The sequence below is a fragment of the Schistosoma mansoni genome, chromosome 2, assembly GCF_000237925.1.
Source record: "Schistosoma mansoni strain Puerto Rico chromosome 2, complete genome".
Lineage (NCBI taxonomy): Eukaryota > Metazoa > Platyhelminthes > Trematoda > Strigeidida > Schistosomatidae > Schistosoma > Schistosoma mansoni.
The window spans coordinates 22,965,830-22,987,899 of NC_031496.1; the positions used below are offsets into that span (position 1 = coordinate 22,965,830).

A 22,070-nucleotide genomic window follows, 5' to 3' on the forward strand; every position below is an offset into this window, starting at 1 on the left:
ACAGCGAACGGGAAAATAACAGGGTTTATCATGCTCATTTTGGTCTTGTATTTAAATCATATGTATTCACCACAATAATCTACCTGAAGATTTCATGATATCATTAACATCGTGAATTGTATAATTATCTAAGTTGAACTATTGTAGATAAAAATGACAGTCGTATTCAGTTCTGCATGTACAATCTACAAATAAACGCACATATACCAATGAATATGTTGTAGTATACAGATATTAAACATCCAACTTTTTTATATTACCTTCTTCAACTGTGTTCGCAACACTTACAATTTCGTCATCGTTATTGCTTGAGTAATTTTGATGACATTTGATCTCTATTCGAAGTAACTAATTGCTATTCGTAAAAAAGTTTAGCCAGAAAGCCCATACACACAGAATCATTTAAAACATAGATGTTTGTGCCTTGAATAGACACTTTGTCTTCCTAATTGTTTTTTCTCCCAAAAAGTGGATTCAAGTCTTCCCTTTCATTTTTTTGCTCGTTACTTGTTTACTGGTCACAAAGCAGACACGTACATAGTAAATAAATCTGAGAAGCTACCTTTTCTGTATTTTGAAGTATGTTAACAGTTATTATTCGTATTTACTATTATTATCATAAGCCCATGACCCAATTTTCCTATCAGACTTCTTCACAAAATTATTAAAATAATTTCTCAGTGCTTTCATCTTTGGGAAAGTAAATATAATGAAAGTTTTGTTTACTTATTTGTTTGTTTTTCTTGACTGGTTGGTTACACTCCTATTATTCATACGGATGGATTATAAATAATATACTAACGATGGAGTTTGGCTGTATAATAGTTAATCATAAACAAAGGGGAAAGCGTACGTAGAATTTTCAAAGATTCCCATTAAGTTCCCAGTGAAGTCACAAGAAATCAGCGAGAAAAAAACGTTGACCGATCGATTTCTAAGGTAATATCTAAGAAAATAACACCTTACTTTTCTTAAACTTGATTGCACGATTGTCAGATTTTAATATTAACTTCAGTGTCCTTCCTCGAATTTTCTCGGACCTCAAGATCACCTGTGACCTCATATGTACCCGACGATGAAATCATAAACATTGATAAAGCTAAGATTGCTACCAAAAATATACACTAGACTGATTCTGGGCATGAAAGTCAAGATGGAATCCAGCATATGGACTTTAAACTATGGCATTAAGAAAAAAAGAATGGGTGTGGTAATAGCCACTAGATAAACATGGAAAGATATAGCTGTGAAACGTAACTACTAAAACACAGCAAGGCAGACTAAGTATGTGGCATGCTGTACATATCCAAAACTGGTTAATACAATTGTAACTGAATATTGAATGACTTGATAGAAAACTGCCATCTAAGTGGCTAGCAAAATAAACAAAAAATAAAAGGAATAATAAATCTCTCATATAAATTCGCCGATATCAATTGAGATAGAATGTTTGCAACTGTAAAAAGGGGAGACACTACATAGATGATCACACTTTAGATCTAAGAGGACAATTCTCAAGAGACTATATAATCCCCCTTGAATTTTTCGTTGGACATATAAAACAGTAAGATAACTTAAAAATCAACCAAAAACGTGTCACACTAAACACGAACGAGACGCTAAGCCAACAGCAACTCCAGAAGCGTGTAAAATTATGACAAAATAACCTGCATAAATACTCGTGCAAGAGGTGCAGAAAGACATTATCTGCTAAAAGCAAGGCATAATGAATCATTACTATGTGGTCTACTGCAACCATGCTGAACGGAAACCCAAAGAAAAATGGGTATTGCGCCCCGTTAGTTGTGTTGTTTCAATGTCTCTCCAGGACAGCCAATCCGACGTGGCTGGAAGGGGCTGAAGTATACATAAGATTACCGATCTACGAGTAAACAGCCGAGTGTTTTGCCCCTTGTGCAACCACTTCAAAACAAATAGTGTATTTAGTACAAGCCAGTGAGTAATTCCTTAATAGTATTACTAACACATAAATAATATGGCTCAAAGCCAAGTGCATAAACCTGCAATGCTTAGAAAACGAATTTCGATACATATTACACAAGAGGTGTATGTCTATACTGATAATATAAACTAGACGATAGATAAGTGGTCATTTCACTGAAACAAGAGGAGTGAAACTTCATATTCTCCTACGATTCCAGAGAAAGATCTAATTATTTACCAAAGAAATAATTGTAGTTGGCCTTAAAACAGATTTACTGATTAATTATATACGATTAGTTAGCTGTGTATTGAATACATTTTCCAATTGAAAATATTTAGTAGCATGAAAAAAACTGTTCATAGTCGAATGAAAATTCATTTGTGAGTGCATAGATGACGAAATTGCAACACTGACAGTTCATTTTTATTATTGTAATGTGATAATGCAAGATCCCGAAGTACAACACTGAGAACATCAATCAAATCACACTTGATGGAGGAACTCTGGAAGAGTTGGACACTTTTTCATACCCGGTCAGCATAATCGATGAACAAGGAAGAGGAAAGGATTGGCAAAGTAAGGAGCAAAGAACACACTTCTCCGAGAATTGAAAGCCGATATCAAAAGGATGAATAGCAACTGGAAAGGATTATCTAGGACAGAGTTAGTTTGAGAATGTTGGTGGGCGGCCTATGCTTTTCCATGAGAGGCAACAGGCATAAGTCAGTAATGTGACAATGAAGTTTCTCAGGCTTATGTAGTTATCAATAACTCATTAAGTTTACTTGACTAATACTACATTTCATATTATAGTAACCACTATGTCAAATTATTGATAACAATGAAGCAAAGTTGTTAGCATTATTTTAATTGATAAGAATGTCAAACCATCACAAGGCAAGTGAAAAAAGGTGGAACTTATTACAGTATAAAAATAAAGAACTAAATATTATTTGTACTTACTGAAAAGACCTACAGATAACCCTGCTTTCCTGATGTTAATAGATATCAGTCCTTTTCTGTAAGGACAACGCTTTTCTGATTCATATTTTTCACAACAACCTATGCTGTCATTTAATTGATTCTATTCAATTCCAGTTTGCTAATTTCATTGCTTCCCAAGGTCATGTATTATTATTACTACTACATATATCGAGTTGTTTTACTTTAAATTTGTCTTCCTGAATATCAAACTTGTTGAGAATCATTGTTGAAGTATAGTGTGTCAAGATATAGTGATCAAGGACTTGACTGGGCAAATCGCAGGTGACATACGAAATTGATTTTTTCCAATCATCCTAAGAAGGTGTAGTTGTTTGACTTAGTAAGTCGTTTGTATCTGTTGCTTATAGAGGATTGAATTTATAATTTTTTCAATATGTGTTCACATGGTATGTCATTGATTAATAAATGTCAACTACTATTTAGTTAGTATACATGCAGTCGATACAGGTCAGTCAACCAGTCTATGGAGTTCGCATTAGAAGAATTTCAATCATTCATTACTAGGAATTACTGTAGACCCTAATAAATTCAAAGTTTAATAGTATCGAGCGTAAGTAGAGTACATATACAATACTATTCAATATTTTGGATTGATTCGACTGAATTGAATTAAATACAGTGGGACTTAATTGTTGTAAACCAACAACCTATCTACATCTCTGAACTATACTTTAAATTAAAGTAACAGAATGAAAAAAGTCTTCACCATTTTTTTAAACAGTTTAGAAAACTGAGTATCTAGAAAATATAAATGAATATATTTCTATATACATTGATGTAATTTAACAAGTAACCATATACATTTTGTTAAAATTTCATAAGTTATCAGTAATTCAATAATTAATCAAATAATCAGATCAACCATAAATTTCTTGCTTGAACTGCTTCAATACGTACATATCGATTGGGATCATCAACTAATTGATCTAACAATGGTAGAATATTTACATCACGATGACGATTAATCAATTGTTCTGGGAATAATTTTATAATGTTGCACAAACTACGTGCGATAATCAAACGTAAACAAGTTGAAATATTGATATTTTGTTCATTTCCTTGATCAAACATTACAGTATCGTTATTCTCCTTGAATAAATAATAAGTAAAGAGGACAACGTCATTAAGTGTTGACAAATAAATGTATCAGAATGAAGTGAAGTGATTGAAAAAAAATTACAATTTATGTTGATTGGTTAGAAACGAGCACTAGTCCCTGCTTAACCTCAGGTTTAGTTCTTTATGGTATGCGCGAATAAAAGTATGTCATATAGAATGCTTGAGAGATGTAAATACTTGTCTAGTATTACAGATAATGTTATTATCAATGAGCGGTTAGTATAGTGTTTTTACGGACTTACCGCTTCCAAGCATTTAGCGTTGAAACGAAATGTATAGGCAAAGTTGTGTCATTTAAACTAGTGATCACCTGGTATATTTGATAGTGTATCAATTAAAAGTTTCCTGTTGACAAGTACACGTTATTGGTCAGGAAATTGTTTCCTTCCCTAAAGATTATATATATATATGTATATATATATATATATCATAGATTATATATCATAAATTAGTATACTAGGATAGTATTCATCTTATTAACTATCATCATTCAATCAAAGAAAAACACACCTTACTAATGTTCAAAATATTGACGATTTATAGCTTCTTCACTTGAAATCGTACAAATAACCTAAAAGTTATATGCTTAGTGATTTTATTAATTCGTACGCTATGGTTTGAAGATATCAATGAACGAATACTTACGGTGTACATATAGTATCAGTTTTTGAAGGTCTACTTTCAAATATACAAGGTAATACAGAATGGACTTTTCCTCTGGGGGCTAGAAGGTAACTGACATTGTCACACACATACTATATGATTGGACTATTACAAAGAAGTTAATTTTTCTAATAAAATCAAACTTGTTTCATTCAAACATCTAAAAATATTCTGTTGAAACTGGTTTCATCTGCAACAAGGTAATAAATGCATAAAGAAATGTGGTAGAGAAAGACAACTAGAACAAACCTGATCACTATTGGAGAAATGGATTAATTTTGGCAATTTCTCCAATAGATCATCAGCTTGGTTTTCTGAGATAATGTTGCATAATTCAAAGTTTTTTGTCAAATTATCACTTAAGATTATTGATATGAACTTCAAACCAGCTAATTGACAGTGGACATTAGATGATGTAGTAGCGAACAAAGCAGATGGTATTGTCTAAATTAGAATGTAAAAGAAGAAATCGATGTGACATTTTAGGAATGAATACACAAAGTTTGTCAGTGATAAACTTATTGATTATATATATGAATAGATCACTGCAGACAATTTTGAGGCAGGTAATCAAGAATATCCTTTCTGAACTCATGGTTAATACATATATATTTTTAATAACCAATTATTCAATCTGCTTTAACGGCATAATTTTCTCAAAAGAGCCTTGAAATCTCTCCGTTCTTACGGAGATGTTGATTTCATAGTGTTTAGTTCACTCTCTAAGCATTCTAAATAAATGTCGTTTAAGGTACTATTGAAAATCAGGGAGCACCTTGGTGGAGCAATTATCATCATTGGGATCGGAAATATCGTCGAGTTATATAACAAATTGTACAACTGAGCGTTGGTCCAGTAGTTTAAATAATTAGGGGTTCGCCGTAAGGCCCGAAAGTTATGGTTTCGATTCCTAGTGGAGTCATGAGTAAATAGAACTGTGAAGTTTTATACTAGGATGAAACAACTGTCCAGTGTTCTCTGGTTTTCGGTCGTACTTTTAATGAGATGAAACTGTGAGGAATAAAAATTACAGCGTAAAAATATCTACAAAACTCTCCTCAAAAGAAATAAATAACTAGAGATACTACTAACTTATTAGTGATAACTAAGAGCCGCGAAATCCTAGACAAATAAAGCCTTAATGTAACTAATTTCTAGTAAACGAGGTAGCTTAGCCAAACATGTCACTAGCATGTTAATTTTAAACTGTCCTAGTATTGTAATGAAAAGTCCAGGTATATGGTTGATTACTCAACATAAATGTGCCATAATTTTATAATGTAGATTAAAGCAGTTTATACACTTGCACGCTTAAATAATAAATATATTCAGTTCAAATATTGCTGATGTGACTGTAAAAAGTTTGGATAAGACGAGTATTTTACTTTACTCTTACTGTCAACTATTACTTATTAAGAGATGAGACAAAGGTTTGAATTATTCTCAGTGAATTAGATATATTCGCAACTCAATAGAACTGAATTGAAAGATTAGTAAAAAAATAGAAATTTAGTTGACTGTCAAAATTAATCAAATGGATATGAAAAAACTACACTGTCACAAGCTGAAAGTGAGACTATTTATCTCATGACATTATTGTTGAGATGATCCTGAAAATTTCTCGCAATAGACATAACAAGCTCAGGAAACATTAAGAAGCATCTTATCCAATCAGCGTTTGATTAGGAGTTTTGCTAGAAATATCGCGAAAATGAAAAGTCACATGTAGAATTTTTGATTGGCTAATTACCACACTGCTACTATGTTTATTAGTATTCTAGAATTTTCAGGAAAACCCAAGGACTTCTAAAATACTATAAAAACCCTATATTTTCTGTACATAAATGAAACTTTGGAGTAAAGTGCTTCTCGTATATTTTGCGCCTTTTCTCTCGTGTTCAAGTCTCTGAGTAGTTCTAGCTTGAGGATTACGAGACTAGCTTAGGATCCGAATATAGCGTTCAATCAATAAGATCTATCAATTATGAATTGGATGACGTTGAAAATCTCAACCATTGTATTTAAATTACGAGTCTGAAATTAACATATTTTCTGTGATATAATTATGCTGTGTACTACTGTCGTATGTGAAATAGTGTACAGAATTAAGAAAGAGTCATGAACAAGCCTCAAACATCTTATCCAGTAATCTTTAATTCTTTAAATGAAATTAATTCATAATAAAATACAATGTTATATGTAGTTTGATCAATTCAAGAAAGAAAAAAAAGATCAACACTGAAAATGAATACACCACCAGAAACATGCTTACTTTATTTACTAACTGTTCAGTGAGATATTCATTAGGCAATCGAACAGTCATGTTCAAATAAAACCTTACTATTGAGTCTAATAACATGTAAAAAGTGGAATGGAATGGAAGAAACAGAAAAATTATTGTTAGTGATATTATTGTTATCATCATTATCGAATTATATTTTTTATTATTTAATGTTATTGGTTATTTTCTGATTATATTTCATGTTTCATAGTTTGCATTACCGACTGATTTTAGTTAAACGACTATTGAAAACCTAGTACTGAACAGCCGTTTCGTTCTAGTATGGAACTCCTCAGCAGAGCACATCCACGAACTTAGGACCTACGGGTCTTACAGAGAGTGCTTAATCGTTGGATGACTGGGCTGGCATCTAATGGTTTACTTGCTTAACCTCAATCATTTCGAGATATTGAGAAACTGACTCTAAGTGCCAACTCTCTTACAATCGGTATGGGTGAGTTCCATCGGTCACAGGTTCTCAGGAATATATATATATATATAATACCTCTTTCTGACATAACTTTAACCATATTTCACACTGTGTGGAATTTCCCACAAAGTTCCATGACATATCTTACTGATCAGTACGAACAATGATGATATATAGAACGAGACAGTATATATAAAGTGAACAAACGTAAAATATGAAAAGCGTACACTGAATACATTATCTGCACATGTTTCATCAGTATTCATTTACATGCTTCATGGTTCTCTCAATTATGTTCTCTTCAATTCAATCTTCTGCTGACAGGCAGGTTTTATAGACTACTTATATCTGTCAGCATAAGTAGCATGCACCACGTATATACCAGTTTTCTTACGAAACAGTTGACATTAAAAAAATAAAATCATAACGTCTGCTTGAAATTTCCAAGTACCTACAGATATAAACGAAATATTACATGAATCACTTACTTCGAAACGATTTGAACAAGTTACTTTTTTCAAAATCTACTGATTGAGATCTAGTTACATTGATCAATAAATTAATTAAATTATAAATAGGTTCATGAATACATTCCAAAACATTTTGAATATACGAATTTGTAATACGACAATTATTGAAACTATTTAGACAGCAATCAGTTGATTTCATCCCTAAGTTTAAAAGTATTTGATCAGCTTGTTTAAAACAATCGATTGAATAGAGAATACGACCATGTGATGATGATAAACTTTTCGCAAAAGTACAAATCCAATTATCATTACCATCATTGTGATAAATTGTGTTGAAATCAAGAAAAACTGATTGTATAAGAGAATGACACCACTTCTTATGATGAGAATAATCATTGTTATTATTTTCGACATTAGCAGCACCATGAATACTAACATTGAATGTAGCCAATAGACCACGAATTGACCATAAAAGCCAAAAACAAATGAATGTATGGAAATCAACAGAATTATTCTGTTCTGTTATCGACCAAAAATAGTTTAAAGTAGCGGACAAATGATTAGTAATATCTGTACAGAGAGGAAAAAACAATTAAGAAAGGATAATCAAAATGACACTAGGAAATGAATGAGGTTTGTATTTGTTAGCTTTCATTCATTACAAGAGCACATCTTATACAATATACAGGTTATTTATTATTTATTTAAACACATAAATATTGGTACAAAAGGGCACCATATACATATGCGCCGCACAAATCTCATTTGATTTGTGTGAGGGCTGTGATACTGCCCAGGTGCTCAAACTGAAGCAGGAATGATTAGCACCTGGTGTATGGAATACTCAATTGAATAATAATAATAGCAGTATATGATAGTGTAACTCATTTATCAAGTACATTTATATATAGCACGGGCTTTGAGATTTCATTGTTTTTCCAAACAACATTATGATATGAGGGGATGAAAAGGCAAAGCAGAGTTTTTAACTCAATGTGATTCTTATTCAACATCACTTCAATTTTTTAGCTTAATATGATGATTTTTCAGTGTACCATTTTATTCAGTATAACATGGATTTACTTTAGTGTGATGTTTATTGAAGATGTGTTCTTGTATTAAATTAACGTAAACTATCCTTAAAATGTAATCCAGCGTGCGATTTTGGTATCATTTCATACATGTGACTTTTTCTCACAAAATGATCAAAATGGGTGTACAAATCAATATATAAGTGAATACATTTTCATCTAGGGTTTTCGTCGTGTTTTGGATGGAATAAATCTTCAGGTTTACCAGTCTTTGTGCTCTTATTTCGCGATGTGGGAATTGTAGTGGTCCTTTGCTTTCAAGTATAAGTAATAAATAGACGAGGAGATTACACATAATCAGGACAAACCTTATACAGAAGTAAGCTATTAGAATTGCTAGGCGTGATTAGCAGTTGGCTTTGCCAACTCTGAAGTTGATGTTGATACCTATTCCGTTATTATCTGTATTTTTATTTTGATCACTTTTATCCTTGGCCTGATTACTGACCTTAATGTTGAAATTGAAAAAGAGTATGAATAACCATAAGGTCAAGAAAGAAGAAAATCAAAACGAATGAGTAGACATTGGCAGGACAAAAGTGAACAGCAATCAATCAAATTTAAGGTCAATAGAACAAGTCACTATTCTTTTGTCAATGAATTCTTACAGCTCACTTCAATCTGAAGTTTGCAGCTCATTAGAGTGGCGAGAACTTACAACTCTGCCTTATATCTTTAAAGGAGTAATAATTGCTTTATGATTTCAAGACTGATCAATTTCTCACAAATGGCGCGATCTTTAAACAAAGCCATTATTGATGGATCATAACGTTTTCACTCTTGAACTAGATGAATTCAGAAGTTTAAGCTTCTTAATAGAAGTTTAAGAAGATCAACATAATTAACATTAGGTTAGCTTTTCGACAGTTTTAAAGTACCTTTATTCACAAACTGATATTTATAGGATAACCATTCAAAATCAAAGAGCACTATAAGATAAGTGTTTCAACATCCACTCTCTTCATTTCTATCATTTTCAATGAAAAATTGAACGATGCTTATTCTGTGTTTGTGGTTATTTTAATTTAAAAGGAAAGAATGTGCGAGTAAGAAGATATACACGAGCACAATATGAAAGTCGTTTTCGTTTTCTTGGTGTTAAATGAGAGGAATATCACAATTAAAAACCCAATTTCATTTAATTCAATACGTATTGATGGTGGACGATATGAAAAGACAACACCAATAAGTGGATAAGATACTTCAATCGACCACGTTCAACTAAGATATATATATATATATATATATATATATATAGAGAGAGAGAGAGAGAGAGAGAGAGAGTTAAATCGATATCCAGACAAGATAGCATTCAGAAAACATTGATAATTAAGTAGACAAATTCAACATATTTAGGTATATCTATAACACCTAGTGACGTACATAATAATCAATTATAACAAAGTAATCTTCAACCGTTTATTACTGTGAATGTTAATGAGAACGCTTAAAATCAATTATTGTCAAATAATAGTTGTATTTTTGGACAATCAGTTGGCTGGTACCAACGAAAGAAGAATTCGAACCCAAGCATGAAATGTGTTTCGATGCTGTCAACATTTCAATAAATGTGAATAGATTGGAGCCAATAGTTCAGAAAGGTATATATATATATAGTCGATTAGCAATGACCATTAATCATTTATGCGCCTATTGTTCTATTTTTTATCTCTAATGACTGAGTCGTAAACAAATTATAATTTCATATATCTGTTTCGTCTGTAATTAGTGCTGCTGAGATTGTAAGTCATAAAACAAGGTTTATTTTCTTGTTATGTTCGACTTTTGAATAGTTATCGAAGGTAAAGGACGCTGTGTTTTGGAGTAGCAGTATTAGGATTTTGTCATTGGTCAGATGATAAGCGTAAAGCAAACTCATCTGTGGGCTCTAAAATTTCATAATTTCATTAGGTGAATACACATAAAAACTGAAGAACGTAACAATCATACTAAATAATCTAGAATATTATACTATTGAATGTGCAACAATGTAGATACTTGTATCAATTGTTGTAAACAGATATTCTCGGGTTAATGGGGACAAGATACAATGTTACAAAATGTATATATAGTTATGCAATTATATAGTAGTCGGTTATGGAATAGTGACCAATTTGTTAAATTGAGATTAATCGAATATTTAAAAAAAGATACAAAATTTGTCTTTACATAAAATAGCATGCAGTGGTTGCCCATCTTTAAATAAATTACCTAGTAATGAGAGTAACTCTATCTAAGACGATATTTATATTCTGAAGTTAGCAACAAATAAACAAGGTAGGTTCATGATTACTCAGGTAACTACCTCCAGTATCCAATGTTTAGAATAAACAATGTTAACGAGTGACTTCTATACTGTTAAATTTTATTTATTTGGCCCAGTTACTTATATTACCTAGCATTCCTTGGAAATTATTTAACTCCAATTGACTGGTCTCCAAATTAAAATACGACATGGATTAGATATAAATTATATTACAAAACCACACAGCAAGCTAACAATAAGATAAATTCTAATTTATTGATAATTTTTACATAGAAAGATTCTAGTCTCTTTCATTAATTCACTAGCGCTTACTGGTTAAAAATGAGTCGATCAGAATTCGCCAACGAAATCTTATCTAAATCCTACTAACAATAAGCACTACTTTTAACTTTCACTCATAAAAAATTGTTCCAGCTGAAAAAGACATGAAAATCACAATGAATTATTTTTCCGTTAAAAACAGATGGAAATATCAAAGAACACCTTACCTAATGCAAAAGCATCATTTGATTTATTCAATACAGAAGCATATGTTTGAGCGATAGATGACAACATAGTTTTTGAATAACAGGATAAAACAGACGATGGCATTGAGGAATTATTGGTTGTGGAGTTGAGGGTGGGGGCAGCAGATGTACATAGAGTCTTTGTAATATTATCCATGATGAAAGTCAACAGTTGAACTGGACTTTCAGAATTTACAAACTAAATAATGCAGATAAAAATGAGTTATAGAGTATATATATATATATATATATTCCTGGTAAGTGCACGTTAAAAGCTTGTATTGATTAGACCCCTTGTAGACAATAACCATGGCTGCTACCGATTAAACGGCTTCGTGAAATCGTTGCAACGCTATCATTGTAGTAACTTAGCTGCTAAACTGTTGTCAAGACGATATAGCTTAATTATTTAGAAGTAGTAAAAATTTTAAAAAAGCTCCCCTAAGTGAACCTTTTTATATACATTTATGCATTCAGAGTCTAAAGATCCCCATAAAGTAGTAAAAAAGAGAAGTGTTTCAACTCACTCATTATCGGGTGTGATATTAATAAATTCATATTTATAGTATTATAATAGTTATAGTGATGCATACAGAAATACGTCCCATGTTAGAAACGATAAACCTTTGGATCCGTAACAGCGTAAATACATTTAAAATGTGTTGTTTAATAATTTGAAAAGGTATTTATGAAAGGGATAAGAAATGATTTACAAAGTGACGAAATAAAATCAACATCGTAAAATAAAATACACAGTAGGGTAATTGTTATATCAAGTTAATTGAGACAATGAAACTAATAATTAAATCATGTGAATATAATATGCACTAAGCGAATTGTTTTCATAGAAATTATGGACAAGAAATATATATGAATTAACGAACAAGTTGAATAGAGTAGAGTGAAAATAGACGTAATAAAAGACTGGAAGAAGAGTCTATACGATCTGGCTTGTGTGTATGGGTTTATACAAACGTTGGCCATGGTGAAACAATGAAGCCTTAGATATACCTTTGTCGGATACATTAATTAAGTCTGCTGCAGTTCATTTCGATAGCTTCAACTACATAAAGGAACTGCTATAACCTAGATTCTTTAGATATAATATAAGACCAGGAAGGCTCCATTCATTTTAGTGAAGTGTTCACTACTCATGTTTGATTATGGACACTGCAATACAATAATTATAAATTTATGACTGATAAGCCTGAGGATGGAGTAATCGAAAACAGTCATTTGTTCGAATAATCCATATTTTGAAGTATATGTATTCAAACATCACTAAGATAACCACGATGATGATATTTCACGATAATGGACAACAAACAAGTTAATATAGAAGGGATGGAACCTGGCTAACAATAGAATCCAGAATATGCATTTGGTTCTATAAGGGACCTGTCAGCTCGATGTACCTGGATCCCAGAGTTGATGTTCATCCCGGCGCTTGAGCCTTGTACCGTTTGGTTCAAACGCTAATGCGTTATTCACTTAGCCACTGAAATCAGATGGCCAATCAATTACGCAATGGCAGACGGGTGCATTCAGCTGGATAGTACCAAACATAATTAAACACGCATCCTGGATTTGACTGCAAGCAAAATTCCATTTAGTCTTTATTAACTTGAATCAAAAATGGCTATATCAAAACAACCCGTTTATGGTGAACATATGCCAACCACGACTGACTAAAATCCAGTCAAAATATCAATAAGTGGATAATCTAGACCCGTTCGAACTAAATTAACAATAAAAACTTACCTCCGGTCTTAATCCACCAATAATTCCGCATAGAGTTGTAAACAATCCAAGAGTTACAGGATGTATCTGAAAAAAATTAGTCAAATAACAACTTATTTAGTTTTAATTTAAAAAAAGCCATGAAATTCTAATTTTGCATGTTTAAGTACAAATGAATTGAATCTCAATAACGATAACCACTGATGGATCCATCAGAGATCAAAGTAAGCTGAATTGATGTATGTGAACTTGATTTTTTTTATTTCCCTAGAAAAACCTGGTAAGTGAAAAGAATGGAAATTTGATAGAGATAAAATAGCTTGATGATATAAATAAAAATCACTTGATCTCCAACTTTGGAAAATAACAAAGAACTATGTTGCTGTTATTATCGTTTCATGCTTGAATGAAGAGAATGTGTTTTACTTCATTTGAAAATTCTGAGCTCGAAACTGGAATGTGAAATGTTCATTGTTTTTTGGACTTATTTTTAGTGGCTTTATAGTTGATGTCAAAGTTTGTGAATAAATTTAGTTAAAAAGTTCAAAACCTTTTCATGAAAAAGTGGTATGTTTTAAAACAGATTTTAGATAACTCATTTACCATGTACAGGATTAAGTACTCGATTGACGATCATCACAAGTATTCCAATGAGTAAGAACAGATCTTTAGAGAGTTAATTGAAGTGGGATCAGAATAAATGTCCCATTTTTTACATAACTTGAATAATGATGTAGAAAGATGATTTTTCAGTGATTATATGTAGAACATTTAAAGGATATATTTCTCTCAATATACGTTCAGTCCTTTTGATAGTACCCTTGAAAATAAAATATCAATGAGTTTATATTACGTCACCGTTATAAATATTTTGTATATTCCCGTAACTTTTAATTGCTTTGACTCTCGATACTGTAGTGAACAGAACACGACTGGGGACAATCGAATGTATTTAAGCAAAGATTACAGACTATCTCAATAAATTCTGATAACCAAACAATGAACAGTCAATTTGCAAATTAACAACCAATTGTTTCAATCTTCACTGTTTCTTCTCTTATTCCATTGCTCATGCATTTTCCAGACGTTTGCGTTTCATTTCAGTTCTTTCCTCATCGGTCTTCTGCCAAAATACATTCTATGTCTGACCCACACCATATACTACTTATATGGATATAAGTAGACCACACCACACTCGTCCCCCCTTTAAAGCATTCGTTCATGCGGTGGTTCTGCTCGCCATGCCACTATCTTCTTTCACTGCAGTCTGTGCCAAACTCTCCGTCAGAATGTCGAGTCTGCGGCGCGCTGACCTTCATAGCTCCGTCGACCTGCCGGGGCACCAACATCCGCATCCACCCGGCACCTGGGACGTTCAACACCCGTACTCCACCGGCCTGCTGAGCCATCTACATCCGATGTCCGCCCAGCAGCCGCACGTCCCACTGCTCCTCTCCGTCGACAGCACCCGCTACAGCCAACGCCGCCCCGCCAGAACACTCCACCCGACGCCAACTCTCCACACCAGACTGCCCCAACTAGCACCTCAACTCCAGACCCGCAGCGGCGTCCGCAGAACAGCACCCTTCCTCCTCCTGGTTGGCAGCGACACCAAATGTAGTGAACAAAACAACGGTTGGGGACAATCGAATGTATTTAAGCAAAGATTACAGACTATCTCAATAAATTCTGATAACCAAACAATGAACAGTCAATTTGCAAATTAACAACCAATTGTTTCAATCTTCACTGTTTCTTCTCTTATTCCATTGCTCATGCATTTTCCAGACGTTTGCGTTTCATTTCAGTTCTTTCCTCATCGGTCTTCTGCCAAAATACATTCTATGTCTGACCCACACCATATACTACTTATATGGATATAAGTAGACCACACCACAATACTACCTTAAACAATATTTTAAAAATTTTCCTTTTTTGTCCTTTCACGTGACGGAAAAATTGAATCAGAAATACAGAGGTTGATTAAGTGTTTCGTGAAACTATTTCAAACTCATAGACTACAGTTAGCTGTCAGTCAGTTACAAAATTGAAAATGTGACATGATGTATGTGAAAGCTTAAGGTATATTCATAAAATCTGTTAACTAACTAACCTTGAGGTGATTACGATCCATTTGATCAAAATAATGTTTATAAATTTGAAAAAGTTTAGTTTGCTCACTAAAAAAGAAATAAAAAAAGCAATAAATTACTAGATAAAAAGATGGTGAAGATTTGTAGCTCAGGTGGATGATTTTGATGGAGTTTTGTTCTCTGAGGTGGATGGTTTGGTCATGGAAAATTCATCGTTATTATGAACAGCATCATCAGCACAGCTGATGGATAAATAAAAAGAAATATATAACTGAGTTTGTCTGCAACGTCTCAATATTCTATAAGAATGTTAGGTTAAGGACTCTCAGCTATTAGCCGTTCATTTACTGGATGAGAGTGTGCAATGAGAAATTGTGAAGTGACATGAAAAGAGAAAACTCTCAGTGATAGACAGAACTACAATTATCGAAATTAAATTTTAAAAAATAAAACAGAGTATACATAGTGCACGAAGGAAACGAAAAAGTCGAAAAATGAGAAGTATGAAATAATATTGATATAATTCAAGATTTCGAGATGGCTTAAGGTAAAATGAAAACAAAAAATGATTTTGAGCCGTTTTAGATACGGTAAAAAAAGTCAGTTATAATCAATGTCGAATCTAGTACATATGTGAATCGGTTAAAGTTGCCAGAACTTGTTAGCGCAGTGAGATTACATTATCAGAACAAATATTAGAGTAGTATGAGTAGTAACCGTATTAGTGGTAGTAAGTAAATTAGGCCTAGATAAACTGATTTGGGAAAGAAGGAATTTGTGGAATAAAAGTATAAAGTGAATTTGAAGTTTGAAATACAAAAAGCTACAAAAAGTGAATATATCTGCCCCAGTGAGTCTGTTTATGAGCAATGGTATTATGATAATCAGAAGTATTTGAATTGTAGTATAAACTAGTAATCCCACGAATAACGCAATCTAATCAAGAAGTACAAGAGGAGCACAAACGAATGTACTGTATTCAAAATTATAACAGTCATCAATACGAAGAAGTCATTGATTTATTTAAACATCACAGGTATCTAACGTCTCCCAACAATTGGTTAAGATAATGCTCATTAGTGACTAGATTTAAGACATAACTCCAGGAGTTCTAGTGAGAAGCCGTGACCAGTAGAGTTTATTCCGTGTCGGGTGTAAGTTTGTTATCCATCGCAGGCAATTGATGAGGAGTTGTGCAATATCATAGATTGGTTGAATTTAGACATTAACACCGTTTAATGACGGCTCAGTGATTTAGAGGTTGAGCGTTCGCGCGAGACCCAAGGTCCTGTGTTCGATTCTAGGGTGCAAGATCGTGGATGTTTTCTGCTAAGGAGCGCAAATCGGGAACGAAACAGTCAGCTCCACAACGCCCTGGTACTGCCGAGGATGTGGAGGATCCGCTCTCCCTCTCGAAATGCTCTCACATGGTCACGCGCATACAACCACTACCAGGGAAGCCGTACTCACTGCCTTCTCGCGGATTTACTGTTGTCTACGAAAGTACGAGGACGTAAAGCGAATGTTCAGCGCTTTAACCGGGTTGGTGGATACGGAGGGTCCACCTAGGGGAGTTGAAAAACCCTGATTCCAAAGCAATGGTGCACATGGGCTCCAGGATCATGAGGACCTATTGTTCGTGACTGTTACCATAAGACTACATTTTCTGACATTGCTCCATTGTCATGTGGAGTAGACCTCTAGGTCAAAGGCACAAGATGTGCGCCCCCTGCTTCGGTTTGGGATCCGAACAGTCTCTCAGCCCTCACATAAATCGAGTGATTTATGCGGCGCATATATATTTGTTGCCTTCTTGGACTAATGTTTATGTGTTTAAATAAACAAATAAATAATTAATACGAAACAGCCGTCCAGTCCGTCCAGGTTTTCGATGGTGGTCTTGTTAAGATTAGTTGATGATTCCAACTGGGAATATATATATATATATATATATATATATATAATACTGTTTAGATATTATACTGTTAAGTATTATTTTTGCTGTCTGGAATTCTAGTTTATAGTCAACGGAAAATTAGATTAAGTTGTATGAATCCCAAGGAGATGACGTTGTGACCAATTCTCATGACTTAATACAACTTTTTATCACGTATCCTTTGAAATAGCAAACAAATTCAAAGTGAGATTGTTCTAAACCTTATGTTGATTAGGACTAGATGACAATTGTTTAGAAACTCAATTTTTAACGGAAATTAAACTAGAGATTATCTATTTCTCGACTAATTCGTTCTTCAAATTCAACAGAATAGAAGAGCATCGAATAAAAGAGATTATCAGTTTATAGTACAATTAATTTAGCAGATATCACCATTTATATTTATTTATTTAAACACATAAATATTGGTACAAAGGGGCACCACATATATATGCGCCACACAAATCTCATTTAACTTGTGTGAGGGCTGTGATACTGCCTGGGTGCCTAAACCGAAGCAGGTAAATTTCTTAGGGGGCCACAACCGGAGCTTTCGACCTAAAGATTTGATCCACAAAACAGTGGAGCATCGTAAGGAGATGCAGTCCCATGGTAGTCGGTGACCAACGATTGATTCATACGCCATTTGTTCCTTCAGGATACTGGAGCCCATGTGCACCATTGGTTTGGAATCAGGGTTTTCCAACTCCCCTAGGTGAACTTTCCGTGTCCATCAACCCGGTGTAAGCGCCGGACATTCACTTTTGGTCCTCTCAATTTCGTGAACAACACCCCCCCCCCACTATAAGGCAATGAGTAGGACTTCCCTGATAGAGGCTATATAAGCGTGGCCATGTAAGAGCATTTCGAGAGGGAGAACGAACTCCCCCACTCTGGCCCGTACCAGGGCATTTGGGGGCAGATATCACCATATCTACGACAACGCCATCTTAACACACAATTAAATCACCTCAAACACCGTAAAATCTAACAGTCGTACAAGAACCGATAATTAATGTAAATAATCTAAAAGTTCTTAAAGTAACTGAGGTATTTTTTAAATGTACCAAAATAAATGTAAAAATCAGTGACTACTTTTAAATTTGACCAATCACATTAAAGATAAATATAAGCATTCCATAATGAGGAATGTTATTTTAGTAAATTTTTTTTCAAATAATGGACACTGATTGGTTAATGACATTTCACAAGGGATATATATATACATAGACTTTTTCCATTAAAAATAAATTTTTATTGACAAACTGATAGAATGAATTCAGGCCAATCGATATGTCAAAATAAAAGAAAGAAAAAATGCAAAAAAAAAACAAAATAATCAGGTCGATAAATAAATGAATCATCACGTATGGATATTTGAAATATGAACAAATAAATTGTACCAAAAACGGATTATATGGATTGGGAGAGAGAGAGAAAGAAGTAGGAATGTAAACACAAATGAACTTACGATAAATTGCATAGACTTGTGATAGTTCGAAAGATGAAATTCAATTTATTGATTTCATCCAGTATAGATTGAGAATGATCATTTGTGATTGGATCGCTACAGTAGTGTTGGATAATATTTACGAAATATTTTACATTTTGACATAACTCAAATAAATACGAATGGATTGAAAGTGGGTTTACTGTTTCAGTATTATCATTAATAGAATTTTCAACCAAATATTCACATACAAAATACAATAATGAAATGAAGCTTTTGGCTGAAAAATAGAAAATGTAAGGTTATAAATGAATGTTAAAAGTGATATTCACTGATTGACAATGTTCATTGTCCAACAAATATTACAAATCAGAGAATATTAGAAAGTACTATTTCATCGTTTTACAGGTCTTCACTTAACCTAATGCATCAACATTCGAACAATATAATGGAGATAGTACACAGTTCTTAATCACTAACAACGTTGTTCATTCGAGCTCAGGACTAACACAGAAAGTATAAATTAAAGTTGAGAATTAGTAAGCTGTACTTGATTAGTGACTAATGTTAAATTCAGGGTTATTTTGTGATCCAAATCAAGTAGCAATATCGTCGAATAAGCCTTTCTTTAACTGAACTTGCTTCCAATCAAAATCAGAGAGAAATATGTGATGACCTTTCGATTAGGGTATACATCAATCAAATTAAACTTTGGAAGTATGGATCAACCCGAACACTCCATGACACTTGTTTAAGACTACTAATATCCAGACTGATATTGTATTATTGTAATTTGTTGGACAAACAATGTATCAGTTAGCGTATTCAGACTTCGAGTTAAACCTATTCCCACTAAGAATCAAGAATATTGTCCAAACAAAAGTAGTTGGTAGAATGGAGTAGGGATTTATGATATGAATGGTTATAAGATCAATGGTTGCACCTAGATTACCGAACTGCAATTGAATTTGTAAACCTAATACTGTGAAAGAATCTATCTTTCAGCTTTAATACCGAATAAACTCCTCATCTAGGCATACTGTGTGTGTGTGGCTGTGCATAAACGAATTTTAAAAAGTTTTAGAATACTATGCAAACTGAATATTGAACAATGAAAGAAACGTTACACAACGACACGACTCCAGCACAAACACGACAGTTCTGTCTGGAGAGTCATTTAAAAGACAAGAAGAAATGGTGAAAATGATTTGCTGCTTTAATGATAAACGAAAAAATAAAATAACTGAATAAGCCTAAACTTCCAACAACAAAATTTTGTTCTACAAAGAAAATAAGATTGTGAGAGACTAACCAGCTTGATGATAATTTTTCAATGACCAAAAAAATCCACTTTTATGGTAGTTGGCTGAAACAACTCTGTTGTATACACCGATATTAAACTAATTGATATACTTAAAAAAACATAAGCCTGATGAAATATCTTAGGTTGTTTACCTCGAGAAAAATCAAAGAAATCAGTACAGCTACGATAGTGAGCACCACTGGCTATAGTAATGAAGAAAAACATCCCTAACAATATTTTTGATAACTTAGGTATAATGATATATGACTTTTCAGTCAGTTTGTCGGTAATGTATACTATGATTAGGACTTTACACATATAAAGCATAAATAGTGGATGCTCTTGTGTAATCAATTAATAATAGACAATGAAAAACAGTTATTTCCGAGAAAGAAGAATAACATCAGCTAATAAGGATGAAAATTTGCAACGATTAACATTGTTATGACTCGTTTTTCATTAAACAAATGAAAACATTAATTTAAATAGCGAGTGCAATATACAACGCGATTAAACTGCCTGCGATAACTGTTGATCAAGCATTCTGACTATTGAAGGGAAAAAAATTTCCAAAATTTTATTGAATTTCTAGCCGATAATGATACAGGACAGAAACGTGGATATTGATACAAATTTTAATGTGTGTCTTGGAGAATAAACCATTCAAATATACAAGTATCTTAGCATCTGATTCGACGAGGCACCCTCAGTTTAAAAGTGTCGAAATGATGATTATATTAAAAGACGTTTTTTGACCGAAACGCGTCGAATTTTAGAGCAACGAACATATTTTCGAATGAACACGTGTTACTTCAACGTGATTACTAACTTCCAGGACGTATTTGATTTTTACAGGATGTAAGGAGTATTTAGATTGGTTAGACTAAAAACCAGGATGAAACTAATCATTTTATACTTTCTTATATCATCAAAATACCTTTTAATCATGCACCAGATTCACTATGTTCATCGACGGTCTAATAAGTCAAGATATGCTCTGTGAATATAACAGCGACTACTGAAAGGAATAAATTTCAAGAAGGATATTATAAAATGGAAATGAGTCTTAGCTGACTGTACAATAAGTGACCTACAAAATCGATTTTCTCCAGTTGCTCGTGACGTCGGGTCATGCTTGTTTTTGTGCTAATATTTTGTATATAAGCATGTTTTTTTACTAAATAAAAACCTATTCTTCTGTCTAGGGTTTTTTTCCGACAGCAGTCCATTTGACATTCTGTCACAGAAACACTCGTTATTCGATTATATCGTATCATTGCATTTCGCCGATCAACCGGCATCATACACATTCATTTTTCAAAGTCTCATTCACTTGTCTAATCGTTCTACATAACAAAATAATACAATGCCCACACAGTATAAAACAAGGATTGTTCAAAGGAAGAAAATTTCATACCTATTTTTAGAAACAATAAATGTACTAACACAATATTTTAATTTGAAAATAAATTCCGCAGAAAAATTATTCCTACCCCAATATCGAAGACTGACAAGGTTAACGTTATCAGAGTCCGGTAACATATCATTATTATTACACTTTTCAAGAATAAATTCAATTGTTTTCTGCAGTAAACTTAAATTTTTACATGAACAATATTTGAGAATGTCCATTGTAAAGTTATTTGAATTATTCAATGTAATCTGTTCCCGTTGACAATCTAATTTTTGAGTGTAAAAAAATGAACACAAAGAAATGGTAAAAACTTGAAGTAACATTAATCTTGTCAATAAATTAACTGATCTAAAATCTG

The 22,070-nt window shown here is 33.0% G+C and overlaps 1 protein-coding gene across 1 annotated transcript in view; it reads right to left on the bottom strand.

Annotated features, from left to right (window-relative positions):
- Positions 1 to 3,802: 3,802 nt before the first annotated feature.
- Smp_171230 (putative dna repair/transcription protein met18/mms19) overlaps positions 3,803 to 22,070 on the bottom strand; it is a gene marked incomplete at both ends in the record, with an annotated part of 37,046 nt that continues 18,778 nt past the window's right edge. The window contains 9 exons of the mRNA XM_018796122.1: positions 3,803 to 4,039; positions 4,982 to 5,176; positions 7,005 to 7,081; positions 7,932 to 8,483; positions 11,759 to 11,975; positions 13,538 to 13,603; positions 15,630 to 15,696; positions 19,017 to 19,275; positions 21,792 to 21,977. Coding sequence (XP_018650366.1) covers positions 3,803 to 4,039; positions 4,982 to 5,176; positions 7,005 to 7,081; positions 7,932 to 8,483; positions 11,759 to 11,975; positions 13,538 to 13,603; positions 15,630 to 15,696; positions 19,017 to 19,275; positions 21,792 to 21,977 — 1,856 coding nt within the window. The remainder of the gene's footprint in view (positions 4,040 to 4,981; positions 5,177 to 7,004; positions 7,082 to 7,931; positions 8,484 to 11,758; positions 11,976 to 13,537; positions 13,604 to 15,629; positions 15,697 to 19,016; positions 19,276 to 21,791; positions 21,978 to 22,070) is intronic.